Genomic DNA, 19,966 nt, shown 5'->3' on the forward strand with positions numbered 1-19,966 from the left:
TCTGAACAACTGGTCGAGGTCTGAAGTGGTGGAGTGTAGTAGAAATACTTATTCTTCATGGAACATTATTTAAACTTATGGATGTACATTTAGGAGAGTGGAAAAATCCAGTACAGCATAAAACATGAAGTACTAAACTTCATATTTGCATTTGTTTGTGTGTTATTATTTTGTGTTTATTAGTTTTATCTGTTAAAGTACACTCATTGTAAATACATCATACTATATACACAGTGCTGTTTTTTTTTTTGTTTGTTTTTTTACTACAGACGGGAGTTGGTGGATGAGTACCCTAAATTATCGGACTGTAGGCAAGTCCCAACTTGTTCTCTCCACTTAGAAGGGGTAACCTTGACTATCCATTTTGAACATGGCAGATAAAGTACTGAAATTTCATACCTACTCAGACCTGCTGACCTACTTTAACTCTGGGTCTGGCCAGCTGAGCCTTTAAGGAGCACTCAGGGGCCGCAGAGCACAGCTGCTGGGCTTTAATGTCTACTTATATCACTCGACATGATTAAAATACAGGTCAGTTCGTGGACTTATAAAATAAATATAAAATAAATGCACAACTTCAATAGGATGTTGGGTAATTTTTTCCCATTGTGCGGTGCTCTTGGTTATATTGATCTAAAGACCAGCTGATTGGACATCAGAGCTGGGATAGAGACAATATATTGGCTTTTGTCGCCCCCTTGTGTTTGAGAGAAAAGATGACTTTTTTAAGGAGATACTCGTGTAATCACAGTGTATAATGTTTGAGCTTCAGATTGTAGCATCTTTATGTCAAATCACAAAAGGTAATGTAATATTCGATTTCTTATTATCTGTTTTATTTCTAAGGACTATGTAAGATTACTTTGTTTTGTTGCATATTCGAAATATTTAGAGTGAAACCAGAAAGATTTGAATATTAGTTGGAGCCTCAAGTCCATTAATCATCATAAATTAAGAAAAACACTTAATATTTAAAAGTACGTCTTCTACAGCTAAAAAATGTGTCCTAAAGTAATTTTTTTTTAAAAAATCGCAGTATTACAGCCTCTCAATTTATTTTAATGAAGAAGATAAAGTCACACTGTACTTACTTTAGGTTTCAATTGTCTTTATTGTTCTAAGATTAAAACGTCTCATTGTCAGTAATACAAAATAATCAGTGCACTAGTCTAATGAATGTAGTCTATTTAATGATTCTCAGTTATTTTGGATAAACTACATTGGATTTCACTTGTTTTCCCAAGCCACAATCTGTAGTTCTATAAATTACAGCAGAACCCATAGCATATAACATCTCAATTTACTGAAAGGTTTCAAAGAAATGGTAGGTTTGACAAGATAAACTGGAGCTTCTTTTAGTACAGTTTGAAGTAACTGTTTATTTGGATAGTCCATCTACACAGAATTAAAAAGTATTTTTGACACTTCAACAGCGTATGTTATGTAATAAGATGCTGAAGTGGTATGAATACCCTGTAAAGAGCAATTTGACATGAGTCACAGTTAAATTACACATTATGAATGCTGTAATGTGAACTAAATAGTACTTTGGATTTATTTGCCATCTGTATTCTATTTTCTATTGGGATGTAAACTACTATAGGAGGCCAGTGTGTGCAGCTAGCTCCAATATTAAGCAGCTGAGGATATCTGAGGCTGGTGGAAATGGACAAAAAATAAATAAATAAAAGACAAAATGTGCAGTAATAAGGCATAGGAACAACAGCTGTAAAAGGTAAATGTGAACTTGAGCCGTACAGTGTCCTGAATAATTTTATTAATCCTAAAATTGATCTACTTACAATTCTGTATAAGATACCTGCTCATGGTACACATATACTATCACACAAGTATTATACACATACAAAACACCATTGGCTTGTTAAGGGAGGCTGTTGATGAAAGCTGTTGTTAAGTACCGTGAATGAAATCATGCAATAAAACCTGCAGTTAGAAAGGCACCTGCTGTATTTCACTCCCACATTCCTTCACATTGTTTCATACAAGGCTGGAGATAGACACATCAAGAGCTCAGAGAGGATATCAATACTAAATCTTTGCACTTATTTTTATCATCAATCCATCCAGTGATAAATTAACTGACATCTCAAGTGCTTCTCAGTCACTTCCTGTCATGTAATTTCAAACCGTTTATGATACATCTCCACTATCGGGCTTCTTGCAAAAGATAAAGATCACTACTCACTTGGCTCTCTAAATATTATGTTTCACTTCTCCCAGTGGTGTAAGCAGTGTGAGGAAAACTGGAGCAGAAAGTAACGATGGACTGTGTGAAGGACAATAATGCCTTTTGTGGATAAAAAGTGTAGAAAATAAAGAAGAAATGTGTCTTTAATAGCTTGTAGGTGACAGTTTCAATTCAGCAGGCTGTATGTCATAAATTACACACACTCGCAAACACACTCATACTTGCATACGCACAGATAAACAGTCATGAAGATGGATGCATTCAGAAATATACTGTACATGTGCTGTCACATAGACACATGCATCCTAATTGCCAGTTTTATGCTGCCATGAATTATGGAGACCCCTGTTTTTGCTAAACTAAATCACTTCAACCACTGATTTATTAGAGCTGTGGAGCTGTCAGTGGGAAGCACACACACGGCTTATTTGCAGAAATCCCCATTCTGGTCTTTTCAGTACAACATTTGCATCACAGCTGTCAATGATCTAAGACACTTCTTGACATTTTTAGAAACAGAGTACATTTTCAATGATGGTCTCACATGATATTGTTGAATCTTTCCATCAGAATATCTCCGATGTCAGCAGCAAAGAGTCTCGTTCAGTGTTCATACACCTTCATTTCACCTCGAGTACGTACGAATCAACCCCCTCCTCCAACCCCACAATTTAGAAACAGGTAGAGTATACAACACCATGCGTGTTCCCTATTATTGTTGTTTAAAGTAACTTCCCTTCCCTTCCCTGCTCTCTGGAGCACTGAGAACAGACTGCCGATTAAGACATCTGAGTGACAGCCTGTAACTCTGGTAGCTTCTCTTTAAGATCCTGTCCACGAGTGTTTACTGGGTTTTGGGTTTGGCGCCACCAGGAGTTGGGTCAGGGGGAGGACCACCATGGGCGAGTCTCTGCAGACTGGAGAACAGAAAGAGAGGAGGTTTTAATGGGGTGTAGTCCTCAACAGTACAACACAAACCTTTAATGGAATGGACAACTGATGGACAGACTTCAGACGTATAATCAGTCACCAAGTCTTTTGTAAGGTCCCAATTTATCAGTTAAGGGGGATATGTGTAGTATTCCTATTGTTAAATATTTGAAAAGAGAATTTCAGAATAAATGTCTAATAAGTTATACCACATATCACAATGTATTGGATTGTGGAGATATGAACTGAATATAATTACATCAACAGTCCAAAGGACTTATGTGACCACTAGAGGGAGTAGTGAGTCACTCTGCTGGTCTAAACTAACCCCAGGGGGCCTTTAACCGAAGAATTAGAACCTGACAGGATGGGATGACAACTGAAAAGAAACAACTTTTAGAGGAAAAAAAGTGAGAAAGTGATCAAGTTTGAAGCACTCTTGTTTCACCACTGGACACAGCTCTAAATGAAAAGAATGGAGTTTGCTGCAGTATTTCTTCCACATGGGTGAATTTGATTATGTGGGTCTAAAGTCATTTTTTGATGTTATTTTCTTTGCTGAGTTCATCATTTACTGTTCTGCGGTTCAGACTAAACTGACAGTTCTGACATTGTTTGGATGATTCCAAACAGATCTTTAGTTCAGCTATTGACAACACAAATGGCACAGAGTTTCCAGTCTAAGTTAGGCCATTGATATGTTACAAACATTTCTCCCTTCTTATGATTCAAGGCAAATTTAACTCTGTAACACTTAAATATAATCTTACAAATCACCACCATATGTTCTCTTTTGAGGACCTTCTGCTTTTGTATTCAAACTGTCGTCTAATTGTAAAAGGTAGCCATAAAAAGAATTTATTTTGCTTAAAAATAGTTCTACTCTCAATTAAAAACCAATATGTATGCATGGTGTAATAGTGGTTCTGTAATAGTTCACATTATTTTATGCCATTTGACATTTTCAGGGCTATTCAGTAATTTAACACATAGTGCAAATATCTAAGTCTAACTCAATTTCACTATATAGGAGTTTTCTACCAGAATTCTCTATGACTATGCCTGCAGTGTAGACTATACAGGGGCTTGAACTAGATGATCCTCTGACTTTGAACCTTCACCTTTTGATCCCAAATATATGAGTGACCAGGCTCAAGTGATGGAATATCATCATCTTAGTCCAATTTGTTATGTAGTTATGGTGTGATCATATTCCCAGACAAACACACACAGAGATGGAAGTCAGTGACCAAAGAAGTGGCACCAGCATAAATGCACTTTAACAAACATAATGTATTTGCTCATCCACATATAGTGGAAAAAAACTAATGTGGGACAAAAATGCTCTAAAAATGTTACTGTAAATATGAGGTTATTAAAGTAAGAGCCTTCCTTGGTGTTTTCCATGTGTTTTTCCTGGAAAGTCTGTCCTCACTCAGCTGTAAATAAGGTTTTTCAAACTCAAAATATTTACTATAGTATTAAAAGATCATCTTTTTATTTGTCTAGATCAGACTGCTTTCACGTCATATAAACTTTAACCAGTGTTAGTGACAGAAGTGCACCAGAAGATGGCGTCATACTCACATGTCCCTAACATTGTCAACATGGGCCTGGATTTTACCAACGACGCCGTCGACTTCCTCCTGTAAAATATAGTTAAAAAATACTGTTTATGGATGTAAACTTGCAAAAGAAGTGAGTTGAGAATTGTTACAGGGTGATGCAAGTGATTACCTGGCGCCGTTGGTAGAAAAGTGGCAGAGAAAAGACAGCGATCACACCTAGAGATAAAAAAAAAAAAAAAAAACGCAAAAAAGTAAAAGCACATTAATTATCAACATCAACAAATATTGCAGTCATACAGTATGAAGTCCATATTTCCATAAATGTCTCTTACTGATGATGAGCAGAGTAAGGCCATTGCACAGTTGTCCCAAGTATGTCACCAGGTACATCAGAACCAGGAACTAAGATTTTAAAAAAAGAGATAGTTCAGCTTCATTCAATGATTTAAAAAAAAATGGATTAGAGAAAAAATATCTTAGTAGTGCTCCATGCTGTTTTAATTCAGTGTTTTACAAAAGAGCAGTATTACAGACACTATTATTATTCAGTGTTCAATAATCTTGATATTTGACATTCTTCTGTTACATGATTATGACAACTGATGAAGAAAAGGAGCTTTAAATACGCTGAGGTTATATATGGGTTTGGATGTTTCCCCTTTTATTCCACAGTGTCACACCCCCCCTGTGTCCAGTGCAGTCCTGATATGGGACACCCCTGTCTCGGGTGGAAAGAGACCCTCCTTAACCCGGGTCTCTGCGTTCAGGCTCCTCAGTGTCACATACCGGCCAGGTCAGGGTTGACTCAGAGAGGGTCTGAGATTTAAGGGCTAAGTCGGTTCACCCTGACTCAACATTTACTGTAAATGTGTGAACTCTGTCTGGGCACTACGCTGCTGTTAATTTCTGGACTTCATTATATCAGAGAGCATGACACAGAGTTTTTGCTGATAACCAGTAACCAGTGACTGTGGTATTTTAGCAGACATTTCTCTCTCTCACACACATAAGTGATGGAATTATTAGAAAGTCAAATATATCCATGAGTTCAGTTAGGGAAAAAAAAAAAAAAAAAAATTATTTATTTATTATCCCTCTTGAGACATTGTGCAGGCATGTTTTAGTTTCTCAACAGCATTAGTGCTTTTATGGCCCCAAACTATGGAACAGCCTACCTGAGGACCTGAGGTCCGCTGCGAGTGTTCATATTTTTAAAAGTAAACTCAAAACTTATCTTTTTAGTCTAGCTTTTAATTCAACTTTTACTGTAAACTTTACTTTAATTTGTTGCTTTGATGCTTTGATGTGAAGCACTTTATGCTACATGTACCATGTATGAAAAGTGCTATAGAAATAAAGTTTGATTGACTGATTGATTGATTGCTTGATTGATTAGTGGTTTTGACGATACGCACATAAATGTCAATATTGAAAACTATTCTTCTTTTACTGGTCTTTGGAAAAAACCTTAGTTAAAAACCTGATAATTTCTTTTAAAAAAAGACCAAAAACTGTCTGGTAATTATCACATTCATTTATAGAGTAATACATTAACTTCATATTTTCATTTTCATTTCATATACTGAATACCAGTACTGTTCCTGACATTAGAAGAAGCTGTTTACATGATTTAATGATGAATACATATGTTTCTTTTGATATTCATAATGTGCAAATTAAGATATTACACATTCCATCTTTTGGTAAATGCTCATTTCTAAAGTGAACACATTGATGCAAGGACTGATCATAGGGAATAATTTGGGCTTGGTTTATAAGGATACCTGCAGCATGTGGACAAATACAAAGAATCATACTGTACTGTGCTGTGCAAAAGTCCAACATGAGGTTTGCATTTCTCTATTTTAAAGATATAATCTGGATATATGGGAAGTATGTACAACAGTAAAAGCAAACGTTTCAGAGAAAAAACAGCTTCTATAAGCCAAAGTAGTAGCATTTAATGTGACCTCACTTAGCACTTAACATGTCTTTAACCCTTTAGATCAGACAATAGAAAATTTATAGCATTAATTTTCTGATGTTTTATACAATGTTTCTGGTGTTTTTGTGTTGTCTCTCATCATGGGGTCAGGGGTAACACTAAATAGTACAGTTTTCAGGTGTAATCCCTCTAAGATTCACTTGTTGCTCATCTGAGTGTGAGGAAAATACAGTATTTACTAATAGTTAAAACTGCAACAGAGCATGTAGGATTTATAAAAACTATGCCCATGTTTTCACAGTTAATTTGAGATATTAAATGTTAAAAATATATAAACATATAGTCATGCTAGTTTTGTGCTAACAATAGTGGAACACAATGAAGCTATCACACTTTTAAACTCTGTTGTTTTTTTTTCTTTTTTTAAATATTAGCGGAACCAATAGGATCTTTTAGTCTTCACTGATATGATTATTTACTGTTGATTATTTAAATGCATTTATTCATAGTTGCTTTCAATAGTCCTGTATTTGTGCACTGATTTATTTATGTTTGTCACATTGCACTTTGGATGTGGGCTGATGTCTGTGGTAAGCTCCAAATGAATTGCCCGCATGGGGTATTTAAAGTTTTCTGAATCTGAATCTGAGTAGAGTCCTTATGTTCTCTTAATACTCATTTAAATAATTTGAGTGTATTTTCGTCCTGCCTTCCTCATGATTACCAGAACTATGCATTTCATCGGGTCTGACAGATGCCGTTGGTTATGTTGTCCTTATTTAAGGAGCTAGTTTAATGAGGGAGATGGTTGGCATGGTAATGACGAGGGAGAGAGGATGAGGAGGACAGAGACGGGCTGATTGCCGGGTTAACGAAGGGAGGCAGAGGTTCTGGACAGGGTGAAACAGATCTTTGAGGACAGGTCATTAAGAGGGAAAAGATACCAATGGACAGTGTGCACATATTAAAAATGATTGGCAAACTCTTCTGCATGGCTTACCTTGAGAGAATCAAAAAGGTTTCCCACAAAAAATAGTCTCTTCAGAGTGTCGACTGCAGACAACGTCATGACGATGGCTTTCTGCATGTAGCGGTCAGCCTGCTCTCCACTCAAACTGATGTCCAGGTCCAAGTAATACCTGGGAGACAGAAGATATAAGTATTAGCAAAAAACCCCACAAAAAAACAGTAACATTTCAAATTTATTTACAATTATATAAAAAAGATCTTATTTGTGTTGTTGTCAAACAGAAGCTAAATTCAGTAGACATTAATTTCAATATAGCTCATAATGTACAATAGATATGATGCAAATTAGTGACATTAGGCATAATTGGTGTAATAGTTTCTAATTTTCTAGTCTCATGTGTGTAAATTCTTTTACTGATGCTGCTATAATTAACAAACCGAACTAAAAAAATATCCAAAAACGAGCAGAATGTAATGATATTAATACAACTGAAATAGGGCTTTGAAACTGATCCATGAACATCAGGGATCATGGGTAACCACATAACATATGTATGACCAGAAAGAGTGTTGAACAGTAGAATTTTGAGACTAATTAATGACAACAGTCCACTAGGGGTTAGCTGGGTGAGATCAACATCCATCAACTTTCCCGCTGAACTCAAAGAAGGTGACTCACTTGAAGGGGTGTACTCCGTCACCCCATTTGAGGGCTGACAGGACGTCGTAGTAGATTCGCACAGACATGGTAAAGCACATGACAGCCAGGGAGACTGTGGAGACCACAGTGATAATGCTGAGCTGAAACAGGGACAGCAGGCCCACCACCAGCCCTGTGAGCACCATCCCCGTCCGCTCTGTGTCCTTCCAGTAGATCAGGTCCATCACTGAAAGACAGGGAGAAAAGGGAAAAAGAGAGAATAAAACAATGTAGAAGCAGGTAAATACTGGAGAAGATAGGCAAATAGCATTTAAAAAGTGGCTCCTGAGACCACATGGACTGATAACTACCTAAAATTACTACCTTATTTTTACATTATTGTTTATTCTGAAGTAAATGTCTGGATTTTAACTTGATTTAAATGCAAAGTATGTAACTGCAATGTAATGTAATGCTGTAAGAAAAAATGCATGAGAGAGGACACTGAAGAAGCATGGAATCATGGGAGGCATTGCCGATCAAAATCTATCTGATAAGACTCATAAATATACAGTGAGGCATATTTGTGTGTCATTCTAATGAAACAGCTGCAAATATTAGTAAAATAGGGATTAGTGACAAGACGCCATTAATAAGGCAAGTCATTAGAATGATCTGATTTCTCCACATTTGAGCATTCTTGGAAATATTTGATATATAACGGATGGGCATTTTAATTACTAATAATCTATAATAATAATGAAGCCAATTTAATGTGAAGCTCCTCCATTCAAACCATAATAACAATAGTACAAATAATCAAACTGACAAACCAAAAGAGTGGAGGAGACACAACACTCAAAACATTTTCAGACTTTACTCAATATTATGCAACACTCGGCCGGAAACTATGCCATAAATGTAGCTTCTACTTCACTATAAAGTAAAACATAAAACTCCTCCCTCCTACGCTCCACCTAAATCTTCAAAAAAAAAAAAAAAAAGATGTCAACTGTGCAGAACATTTTAACTAATCAATTATTCTTGTACATCACTAATACTCAACAAAACACAAACATGAGAATACTGTCTCTTAGATTTATGTTAATGCAGAAATATTATCCCGTATATTATGGTTTTCCAGTCTAGAACTGTGTTTAAGAATGCAGTGCTAAATATGATGTAAAACAACTGCTGCTAATCAAATATTTCTTGTTTTTTGTACACACATATATACAGTATATGCATTTTTTAAAACATACTGTATATATTTTATATTGTCTATTTCTTAATCTTTGTACATAGAGCTTCTTAGTATCCTTCATGCTTTCTTAGCACTGTGTGGGATTGCACTCAGTTCTGTTGTACATTGTGTGTAATAATAAAGATTCAAGTCAGGTTTGTGTAAAAACCACTCAGGTACTTCCTCCTTTGTCGTTGCAGCTATCAGCAGAACATGTGACTAGATCCTGGATTGAGTTACAGTGCAGCTTCAGCGCCATCACTCAGCCTCAGAAAACAGTTGTATGTTATAAGTGGGGGAGAGTAAAGTGACAGGGAGATACAGTTGTTCAGACACAAGGACAGGAAGTGGAGGGAAGGCCGTAGAGGTGGAGGAGGGGGAGGGGGCGTTTCCACTGAGCAGCTCCGTGGACACGTCAGCCTCTGACATGAGCTAAATATAGCCTTCAGATGAAAGAGAGAAGCAAACGGTGGAAGAGAATTTAAATGCAGCCCTTGACCACACCTGCTGACCGAGATCAGGCCGTCAGCAGCCCCGTCTCCACGCCATAGTGGTTTTTCTGGTGGTCACCCAGCAACAGCTACCGTGGAGACTGAGGTGCCCATGGAGCCACGCTTTACTAGAATGGACAACTTCAGTGGCTTAAGTACAATAGGTATTTTCCACAGTACATCCCATATATACTGTATTATTCTCAATGTAAACAAACAGTGGACTGTGCTTCATAACCACACTTTGTTTAAATCGATCTGCTTTACTACAACATGCAGCTTTTTAAAGAACTCTTCCTGTGTTGTGTAATTATTTACAGTGATTGTTATACTGTGGACGTCCACATCCCTTTGTGCCTGTCATTCAGTGAAATACTAAGCCTCAGCATAAGAATGAAGGGAAACCTCTTTGAACAGTACACAAAGACAGCAGGTGGGTTATTTATGACAGGTGCACACAAATAATATGTGTGATAACTCTGGAACACACCTGTCATGTGTTTGTGGAGCCACCGGTGAGTCATGAGATAACTTATTTACAGAAGTGCTTGAAAGTCGGTGAAGAATTTTCAGTTTTTCAGTGTAAATATATATAATATAAACAATTAAACTTCTATTGTTTGATAGAAAGTCAAAATAGCAAACATACTGGTGCAATGTTGACTTGAAATCCCACTGTATTTTTTACTCAGCTTTTCCAAAACACTATATTTCTTCTCCTTTAGCCATTCCTTTGAAGGGAAACTTTTTTGTGTTTTTAAGGCCATTGTTTTGCTGAATGATCTACTCTCTTCTTGCCTTTCAGTTCACAGATGGATAGCTTGATATTTTCCTGTGGAAATCAGAATTTAGAGTCTGTTCAGTCATCCTAGTCCATCTGCAGCAGAACAGGCCAAAACCATGATCCATGTTTCACAGAGGGGATAAGGTTCTCATGTAGGAATCAGTGCCAAAAACAACACAACTGTTTCTTAGGCCAAAAAAAAATCAAGTAACTTCTGTTTAATCCACATGGTATTTATTATTTCATAAACTGCAGATGTGCACTAATGCACTTTTGGGAGAATAATGGCTTCTTCCTTGCAGCTGTTTCCTGATAGTGGGTTTAAGAATTATCTGTTACAAAAAAGGCCTTTATTGTCCTATTTGTTACCCTGAGGCTGATTGGGACTTTGCAGATAATTACCCACCATGCTCTTGGTGTGAACTTTCTTGATCACCCCTGAGGCAAGTTACAATTTTTTTTGGTTTGTTTTTTTCATTTCTACTTTCAACAAAGTCAAAACTTCTGTACCTTTTTACCCATTGGACATAAACAAATTATTCTCCAAAGACTTCAAAACTCTGCTCAAGCCATGACATGTTTCCACAAACCTGCGTTGTTAAAAGTCAGACTGATAGTCAAGACAGATTCCTCTGAAACAGACCCTCCAGACTCTGACTCTAAGGTTGAAATAACTCTAATATCCACTTTAAATGAACCCATAATCCTAGAGGCTCACATATATTTGCCATTTAAGATTAGGTAACTTTCCACAATAAATAGATGCATAAAGATGCTCCTATGAAACTGGGTTTACTTTTGGTACCTGGCACTTTGCCAGCTTTTTTAGACCCAATCATAAAGAGAAATCTAGAAGGTATTTCCCCCCAAGATGTACCTATTGATGACCTCAGATAAATGCAAAAAAAAAAAAAATTAAACTCTTGCTCTGAGCCATCCTAAAATTAAGGAATTTTTAATCAAATATTGGGGCCAAAAATAGGACCAAAGTTGGGACAGGAAAAGTTACTTAGGTGTCAGTGCATTTGATCTGAACCACAAGGCTTGAAATGGTCTTATATACAGCTATAAATAATGACACTGTGTTAAATTTGATGATCCTAGAAGTTTTTGTAATTCAGACATGCAGGTTTTTCATGAATTGGCAGTCTCATTCCAGGTTTTGTATGTAACCCATCATGTCCACTTCTGTTACATGTAGAACCTGCCCAGTTAAACGCATATAAATCGCAAATGATTTTGCAACAGCAGCCATTTTTGTGAAACACTCTGCCTTGCATAATTAATTCAATTCCCAAAATGTACCTGTGAAAGAATGAAGAGATATTAAAAAAAAAAAATAGTAGCACGTAATTTTTGTGTCCTTTTGACTGTGTTACATGCTGATTTTTATATTAAATATAATGTAAAATTATATAAAAATGTGTTTTATCTGAAGAGTAGTTTCTCTTTTATCTCAGTAAGTATTTATTTTTAAAATAGGCCCAAAGTGCTTCCAAATTTGCTTCATAACATTCGTCTTCATCTGGTTTGAATTTTTAGCTCCCATGACCTGTTTTTAGGGACCAGTTTCATAGAAGCACCCATAATTTTAATGTCTTTATCTTGTTTGTTGAATTGCGTTCCATTTATTTTGCGTCAGGACTTAAATGGAAATCTGATCATGAAAAAAGCACCACTGTAATACAACAAGTGCAAGCAATAAACCACAACTCTGTAATAGTGACGGCATCTCCTGTGTGGACATGATGCTGAACACAGCATTCTTTAACATAAAACCCAGTGTTACTGTCAAAGATTTGGGCACTATATTTCACTACTGAAACACAAACAGCCTGATTCACTGCTTTTGTTGATGTAAGTGCACAGTGAGGCATCTCCTAAAGCTAAACTCCTCTGCATGTTTTTTTTTTTTAATGTAAACAGATGAATCACACTGATCCTAAGCCTTGGAAAATGTGCAGCTGTTATCAACTTCTAAACCTTCCACTATTTTAAAAGTACTATTTTACCGATCAACACTGTGTATCTTTGTGGTTTAAAGTGCAATGTGATTTTTTTTTTTATGTTTTGGACTGTCCACTATCTGCTTGTTAAACTGGAAAAATACCAATGTCACAAATGATCATATTTATTAGTGAGCTTTAGAAGTGTTGATTTAGAAATGTATATTGTTTTGTAGTTCTTTATGCTAAATGCACAGAGTTGTCTGATGTGCAGCTTCAGATTAATATAAGTATCAGTCTTTTCTTCCACCTCTGCAAGAAATTAAGGAGGATTTTTGCAAAAATGTACAGTTATTTCCGACTCCAAACAAGCTATCGCCACATGAGTGATATTTCAACAGCTTTATGTGACTTTATTACATGTTTCCATTTGGTTTCTTTTTATTTATCTGTACTTCATCTGGATCTGTAGTACTGATGTTTTTTTCATTTCATATATAGTTGCATCAATCAGTCTATATTTAGCTGAGATAAATGTATCTGGCAGCACTTATTATGTAATCAATTCAACTCAACTGTTCAATTGTAGGGATAAAACATCCGAATAAACAGTACTAATCCAGAGCAGCAGTGTTAGTTTAGAATTTGTTATGTTAGTTTGGTGCTATATGAGAGAGTGGTGACATGCAGGAATGAATGAATCAACCATGTACCAAACATCCAGCTGACTAGAGTATAAATATGTGGTTCATTCTGTTCACCCTCATCTCATTTTAACATCAACACACATTTCATTCAACTGAGGAGTTTCCAAAGTACGACTGCAAAGACTGCCAACTCTTCAACATGAGAAGGAAAAACTTAAATGACATAACAAATGTTGTGTCATAGAGACGTTCATGCTACTGCTGCTAATTTCAATGAAAGCTACTGATAGTCCAAATTTAGGCGAACACTCGTCTACATCTGAACATCTCATCATTTTGCATATCTCTAATTGACGGACGCTGCTGTCTCCAGGGACTTTCCTCGTGAAATGACGCAAGAAATCTGCTCAGTTCCAACTCGCTCCCCCTCAAAACTGCTGAGGACCAGGATAGTGGTTTACAGTCCTTCACACCCACTTAAGAAGAGCTAACTTTCACCTCAAAACACAAAGCAAGTAACTACAAAACCCTCTGCTTTATGGACACTGCTGCCCCAGTTTTATCTCCTTTCTTTCCCAAAGTCTTCAGTCTCACCTTTACTGGCCATTTTGGTTGCTGCTCCTGTGTTTCCCTGTACGCCCTCTGTCACTCTCCTGTGCCGTTGTGCTCCCCTCACCCCTCTGAGCTGTTTTTGGCCTTACCCTGCTCGCTCAGCAGTCCAAAGGCCTGGCAGCCCAAAATAATCTCACCCACCCCCTCCAGGACTCCAAGAGCTTCACACGGAAAGTGATCATTTCCCTACAATTGAATCATTTTCTTAAAATGACTCAATCTTCTAACGCTTAAGTACCCACAGACTTTGAAAGTAGAATAAATTGAAGGTATTTCTTTCAGGTCAGAAAACATTTTACAGTCATAGTCATATTTGTGCTTATTCCTGTACCTGAAATGGGAGAAGCATGGTTCATTTTTTTTTTTTTTTTTTACTGTCACAGAGCTATTCTGTGCCACTACTACTGACAAGCGAATGACTGAAATATTTGCATGAATGAAGATTTACTGTAGATTGTTTTAGTTCTACTGCTAAAAACCTATCACAGTGCAGTCAAAATATAGTTATGGCTCCTTTTGGCTCATGATTTTAGGCATATCTGCAACATAGAAATGAAAATGTTATCCTGCAGTTAACAACTTTGGTATATATTTTTAGTATATGTCATCAAATCATCTGTCAGAGAGTTAATAACTGGCAAAAGGATGTCGTAAATCAGAAACTCTGTATGAAAGACTCAGGAAGCAAACTTTGTTAAGAGAAGCCAGAAAAGTAACCACAAATAGGCAATAAAACCAATAGGAAAATGATTCTCCAATAGTGCATGTGTGCTATTTATTCGGGACACCCTAAACTCTGTCATCAACCTGACCGCACATTCATCAAGGGTCCAAGGGTTCACCCCCCGCCCCCCCCACCTCAATCCACTAAAATAAGCCTGAACTCTACTGTGATTGACGGTCCACTTAAATGCCATCAAGCTCGTAGACAGGATGTTATCTCGCTATGTATTTCTCTCTGTTTTACTCGCTCTTACAGTCAGATAAAGTCCCACAAACCAGCATTTGTACAGAAACTGCAGACATACACCTGGATCCTTCACTCTCTGTGTCAAATTGTGATACACTCTGACATCAGCGGTGATGGTGTGAGTCCAAAAGTCACCAGCTGCCAGGAATGCTTTCCCCACAATTAGCCAATCATTCCTGAAAGCCCAGGAGAGGGTTACTATGGAGACACAATGAACCAGCAGGACTTCCAGAGAGAGAGAGAGGGGGTGGGGGGGTCCTATCTATGTCTGGGCTCCCTTTAAGGTCCATGCTGAACGCGAAATCTGATATTTTCCTTATTTAAAGTATTGATTAACGAGCTCATTGAAAGCATCTCGTCCTGCAGTAAGACAAAGAAAGAGCTGGGAGGAGGGCAAAGGGTCAAAAGGAGTGGAGAAATTTAAAGAAACAGGCGTGCATTTGTACCTGCTATGTGAGTGCATACTGACGCGTCCTCTGATAGGTTAAGTGCTGAAAAACAGTGTTCGCTGACCAGCTGTTCCTGAGAGTTTAGGCCACTTGCAGCTGGCGACAAGGACGCAGGGTCTCCCTTCAGTCCACCTCTGGGTCGCACAGATGTGAGCAGCTTGACTGAAATGGTTTCCCTGGTGACGGGAGACTCTGGTTCGGGGGCCGGGGAGGCTGCAGACGCTGCTGCCAGAAAACACAAGATGATCTCACTATCAACATGACATCACTGCTGAGTCCCTCCTGTTGCACATGCTCAGTTTGAGCTACATGCTAATGGTAAATTAAAACCACAGTGTACTTCTGTGGATTTGCTTCTTTCTTCAGACTTATTTTTGGCTTACTTTGTTATTTCACATTTTATACACTGCAAATTATTTGGTTCTTACCAAGATTAAAAAAAAACCCTTAGATTTAGAAGTGTTACATAATTTATCTTGTTTTAAGAGTTAATTTCTTATTTTAAGTGTTCATACATCTGTAGACATGCTTATTTCTAGGTTTAACAATCTTAATTCAAGAAATCTTGTCAAGTGAAATTATCTTGCCGCATGGACAGATATTTCACATGTTTTGAGTACCTTTTTCCTCAGATTTAGTGTTTTTATCTTGTTTTTGGTCACTTGTCATTTCAGTGAACTACATTTTTCTGGCAATTTAAACACAAACCTGACAATAATAATTGAATAAAAAAAGGCAGATGCTGTTTACACCAGGGTTGTATATATGATTATATGATACTTTTGATAATTATGATGGCAGAAAGACTTTTCAAGCACTGTTAATTTTGCAAACAGGTTCATTTTAACCCAAATCATGATCATTTCCTGAACTCTACCTGAAAACTGAGAACAATAGGAAAAAGAAGAGAACGAGTCAAATTTTCACATGGGAACTGAACACCAGTATCTTAGGTGAAAGTTATACATGTGACCCACCCATAGACTAATATTATACATTACATTATACGTTTTATGGGTATAAATAGCTGAATAGAGGCTGTGGGATTATTTTTACCCGGGTACAAACATACATGGTGGCAAAAATAATCTGCCCAAAAAAACGCTGTCATGGTCGAAGAGGCTGATGATAAATGGGTTAGACTCCTCTTATTATTGTTTGATTAACAGCCAATAATAGTATAAATAGAACCAGTGTATAGGCTGTTATCTAAACAGGCACGTATGACACACATAAACACTTCTTATGTGCAAGTTCACTCTGTCAAATGCAAAGCTTCCCAAAAATGATGCATTTCCAGTCACAGTTTTGTGGTCTGTTCCTAAATTAAGAAATGTAATTGTTAAGATTTAGATTATGCAAACCTTGTGTATTTGCTATAGTCTTACACATTAAAAACTTCTTTCTAATAAAGGCCTTCTGGATGTTGATGTCATGATTTGTTACATGTTCTTATTCCTAATGCCATATCACATCATGTCTGCCTCATGGGGAAACAGAACACTGTATTATCAGCTTGTGGCACACTATAATTTGATGCTCATGACTGCAGACAAGGAGTTGGATTTAGGGAGAAATGGCACCAAGAGGAAGGGTGAACAGTGCCACTATATTTAGAGGAGGTCGAAACCATCTCATGTTAGGTTGAAAACTAAAAGACAGATGTGTAAATCAGCTATTATCAAGCAGTGGAAGTAGATCTTCAAATACAATCTTCCATAATTACTGGTTGCTTCAAATGCAAGTTTTTTTTGGGCTCAAATTAAAACCTCTGGTAGATTTATGAAAGTTCATTATAGGACATATTATTATGTCTGTGAACCATCTATCCTACAATACCAAGGTAATTTAGTAGGAAAACAGGCTCAAAATAACTTCCTCTGTCACTCTTCATCTCACCCTGCAGTATGTGTGAGGGGCTGTGTTGTTGGGGGGGTGAGGGAGGCTGGACAGTCTGGGCCAGACCACTTTGAGTCTCATCTCTTTGGATTTCTGTGTCTCTCCCCTGAGTTTCTGGGTCTGGGTTTTGGGAAGAGGGCTGCATTGTAATGGTCTCAGTTTGTCCGTGGTACTCCCTCTCCCTCCTCCCCCCTGCGCTCGCTGTCCTCGCCTCAAACCTCTCCTGCTCTCTCCTTTCTGACGTGTCCTCTTCTTCCTCTCGACTGAGGAAGGCCTGCGGGTCCCAGTCTACATCGGGGGAGTCTAGAAGAGTTTCCAGGGTGTCTGTGCGGATTAAAGGGGTGCGGCTGCTCCGAGAGCCACCTCTGCTGCGTCGGTCACGGAGATGTCGTGAGGCTCCCACTGCCTCGGCCTCTGCGATGGCGATGTAAGAGAAAGTCAACTCGAAGGAGTTCTGACGTGGCGTGCCCCAGATGGACGGGGACGATGCCAGTCCCTCATCATCATCTGGATCTCCAGATGCTCCCTCCTCATCTTCAGACCATTCCCTGGCCGTCTGCAGCTCGTACATCTCAGACTCCTCATTTCCGCCTAAATGGAGGCAAAAACAAAAGTGGTCACCCCCATGCACAGAGAAACATGCAGACACTTAAGAGGGAGAAACAAATTCCACACAAACACTAAATATAGAGCAACACACTCCGCAGTGTAGCAATTTATAATACTTAGCAGTTTATTTAATTACAGAGTGCTGCTCGTACTATGAATATTAGTATGTGTGATATGAGTGAGTCTGCTGTTAATAAATGTCTGTTATATAAATAATGTATGTCATGTAAGTCTGTTAAAAGCATCCAGGTGTGTTTTATTTGAAGTCTGGGAGAAAAGTTGCACATCTAAATATAAAAACCTCTCTGATGAATACAAAAACATCTGACAAACTGTGAAGCAAGTGTGGCAGTGATCAAAAGGCACCTCTGTTTTCACCTGCGGATCGTCTAGCACTTTAGGAAAGTCACTTGAAAGCGCAGCTTAGGTCTATTCCCTTCACTGATGCATCAGTAAATAGGAAGCACTGTGTGACAAATATTTCTCAATGGGTGCACAGTATTGCAGTTGTTCTTCTTACCATCTGTGCATGGAGGGGTTGAGTCTGGTGTGGATGCCACTGAGCCATATTCCTCTGTAAGAAGACACAGTTTATTTCATTCATAAGCAAGTCATAACACAAATCCTCACTTATTGTTGCTGTTCCACATCCTACCGACCTATTTGGGATTACAATTCATTTTACTCTGTGCCTCAAACAGCAATGTAAATAAATTGACATGAAGAGATTAAATAAAATAAAAGCCTGCAAGCCACTCTGGTAGTAAAGGCCTTCACTATATTATACATCCAGCATGACATTAGCTTATAAATCTACTGAGGCAAAGCAATGAGGGCAACGTGATCCTATTTACACAAATATATGCACTTAAAAATAATCATAAACCACTTTTTAACTGCAGAGAATATTAAGGCAAAAAAGACAAATGGAAGCACAGACATACACTAGATACCAGAGGTATTTAAGGGAAATCAAACTGTATCCCTGTCTGTATTCCTGCATGTTCACAGCTACATAAACATTTACAAATAGATGATAGACAAGAAGAGCAGAATATGTCTGCTTCTGCACTGCACTGTCTGCATCCATGCATTCAGCCATGTGTTTATCAAAGATAGAAGCAGATGAGTAATGGGTAGTAGGCAGAGAAGGAGGGAAGGGAGGGAGGGAGAGCTAACACATACGATGCTCACAGCAGTTAGCAAGAAAAGATGCTGAGCTGGAATACGTATGGTGATGGCATAGTGAGATAAACACATGCAGACAGACAGGTAGGAATTACAGAGCAGATCAAAAGCAGACTCACGGCAGTGGGAGAATCCTAAAACCTGGCCCATACTCCATCAAGGCATCGCTGGGCCCATCCAGTCTGGAAGCCCCCCCCTCCCTCCTCTGCTGCCGGCGCTCACGTCCTGTGGTGATACTCCCTCTCTTCCTCCTCCTGCCTCTGTTCCTTGGTCGTATGTTGCCGAGCAGCTTCCTCCCTCTCCGTCACTCAGCAGCCCCGCCCTGCCTCACTCCACATCCTCCCCTCTGCATCTGCTCCTCCATCACTATGCCTGCAGTGGTAGTAGCGTATGCAAGAGCGAAGAGGGAAAAGCATTGACAGCGTGTGTGCCTCTGTGTTGTCATTTCCTATCTATAGCCAATCTGAGGCTGTCTTACTTTACCCACCTTAAACTCCTCCTTGTGTGATTTAAAACCTGGCATTTTTGAGGGATGGGCTGTGAGAGAAGGAATAACAATCTATGAATAATATATGACACAACATACACAGTACATACACAGTGAAAGACAGAATGAAACCTCACTCTTGTTAATAATTAAATGAAACAAAGGACATGGAAGAAAGAAAAAGCATGGCCACAAAAGCAAAGGACACAAAATAAGTTTGTGAATGTTTCCTTCCAAATGATGTCAGAAGTATTCTTATTGACTTATTTTGTACCATTTGTGTGCTATTATTCAATATCAGACAATAGATAAGAGAAGAACTAACAGATGAAGATGTTGCCTTCATGAAATACAGACTAATAATTGGAAATGAAATGAAA

General features: G+C 38.0%; 1 protein-coding gene across 2 annotated transcripts; it reads right to left on the minus strand.

Moving 5' to 3' along the window:
- Positions 1-1,239: 1,239 nt before the first annotated feature.
- On the minus strand, positions 1,240-19,717 carry rtn2a (reticulon 2a). Of its 2 annotated transcripts, XM_030152946.1 has the most exons (11): positions 19,578-19,717; positions 19,219-19,471; positions 18,432-18,485; positions 17,303-17,893; positions 15,401-15,628; positions 8,301-8,508; positions 7,653-7,791; positions 5,040-5,109; positions 4,877-4,923; positions 4,727-4,785; positions 1,240-3,126 (listed from the first exon to the last, which is right to left on the minus strand). In XM_030152946.1, the coding sequence occupies exons 2-11, from the start codon at positions 19,247-19,249 to the stop codon at positions 3,054-3,056; spliced, it is 1,500 nt and encodes a 499-aa protein (XP_030008806.1). In that variant the 5' UTR covers positions 19,250-19,471; positions 19,578-19,717; the 3' UTR covers positions 1,240-3,053. The 2 variants fall into 2 exon arrangements, with proteins under 2 accessions (XP_030008806.1, XP_030008807.1); XM_030152947.1 differs by lacking the exons at positions 15,401-15,628; positions 17,303-17,893; positions 18,432-18,485; positions 19,219-19,471; positions 19,578-19,717 and adding an exon at positions 13,967-14,062.
- Between the last annotated feature and the right edge of the window lie 249 nt (positions 19,718-19,966).

This window comes from Sphaeramia orbicularis, chromosome 13, assembly GCF_902148855.1.
Source record: "Sphaeramia orbicularis chromosome 13, fSphaOr1.1, whole genome shotgun sequence".
In the NCBI taxonomy this organism is placed as follows: domain Eukaryota; kingdom Metazoa; phylum Chordata; class Actinopteri; order Kurtiformes; family Apogonidae; genus Sphaeramia; species Sphaeramia orbicularis.

Coding starts and splice junctions, on each gene's coding strand:
- rtn2a (XM_030152946.1), bottom strand. CDS start 19,249: ATGGGCCAGGTTTTAGGATTCTCCCACTGCC. Junction 7,792..8,300: donor GACGGAGTACACCCCTTCAA/GTGAGTCACCTT, acceptor TCTGTCTCCCAG/GTATTACTTGGACCTGGACA. Junction 3,127..4,726: donor GTTGACAATGTTAGGGACAT/GTGAGTATGACG, acceptor TCTGTTCTCCAG/TCTGCAGAGACTCGCCCATG.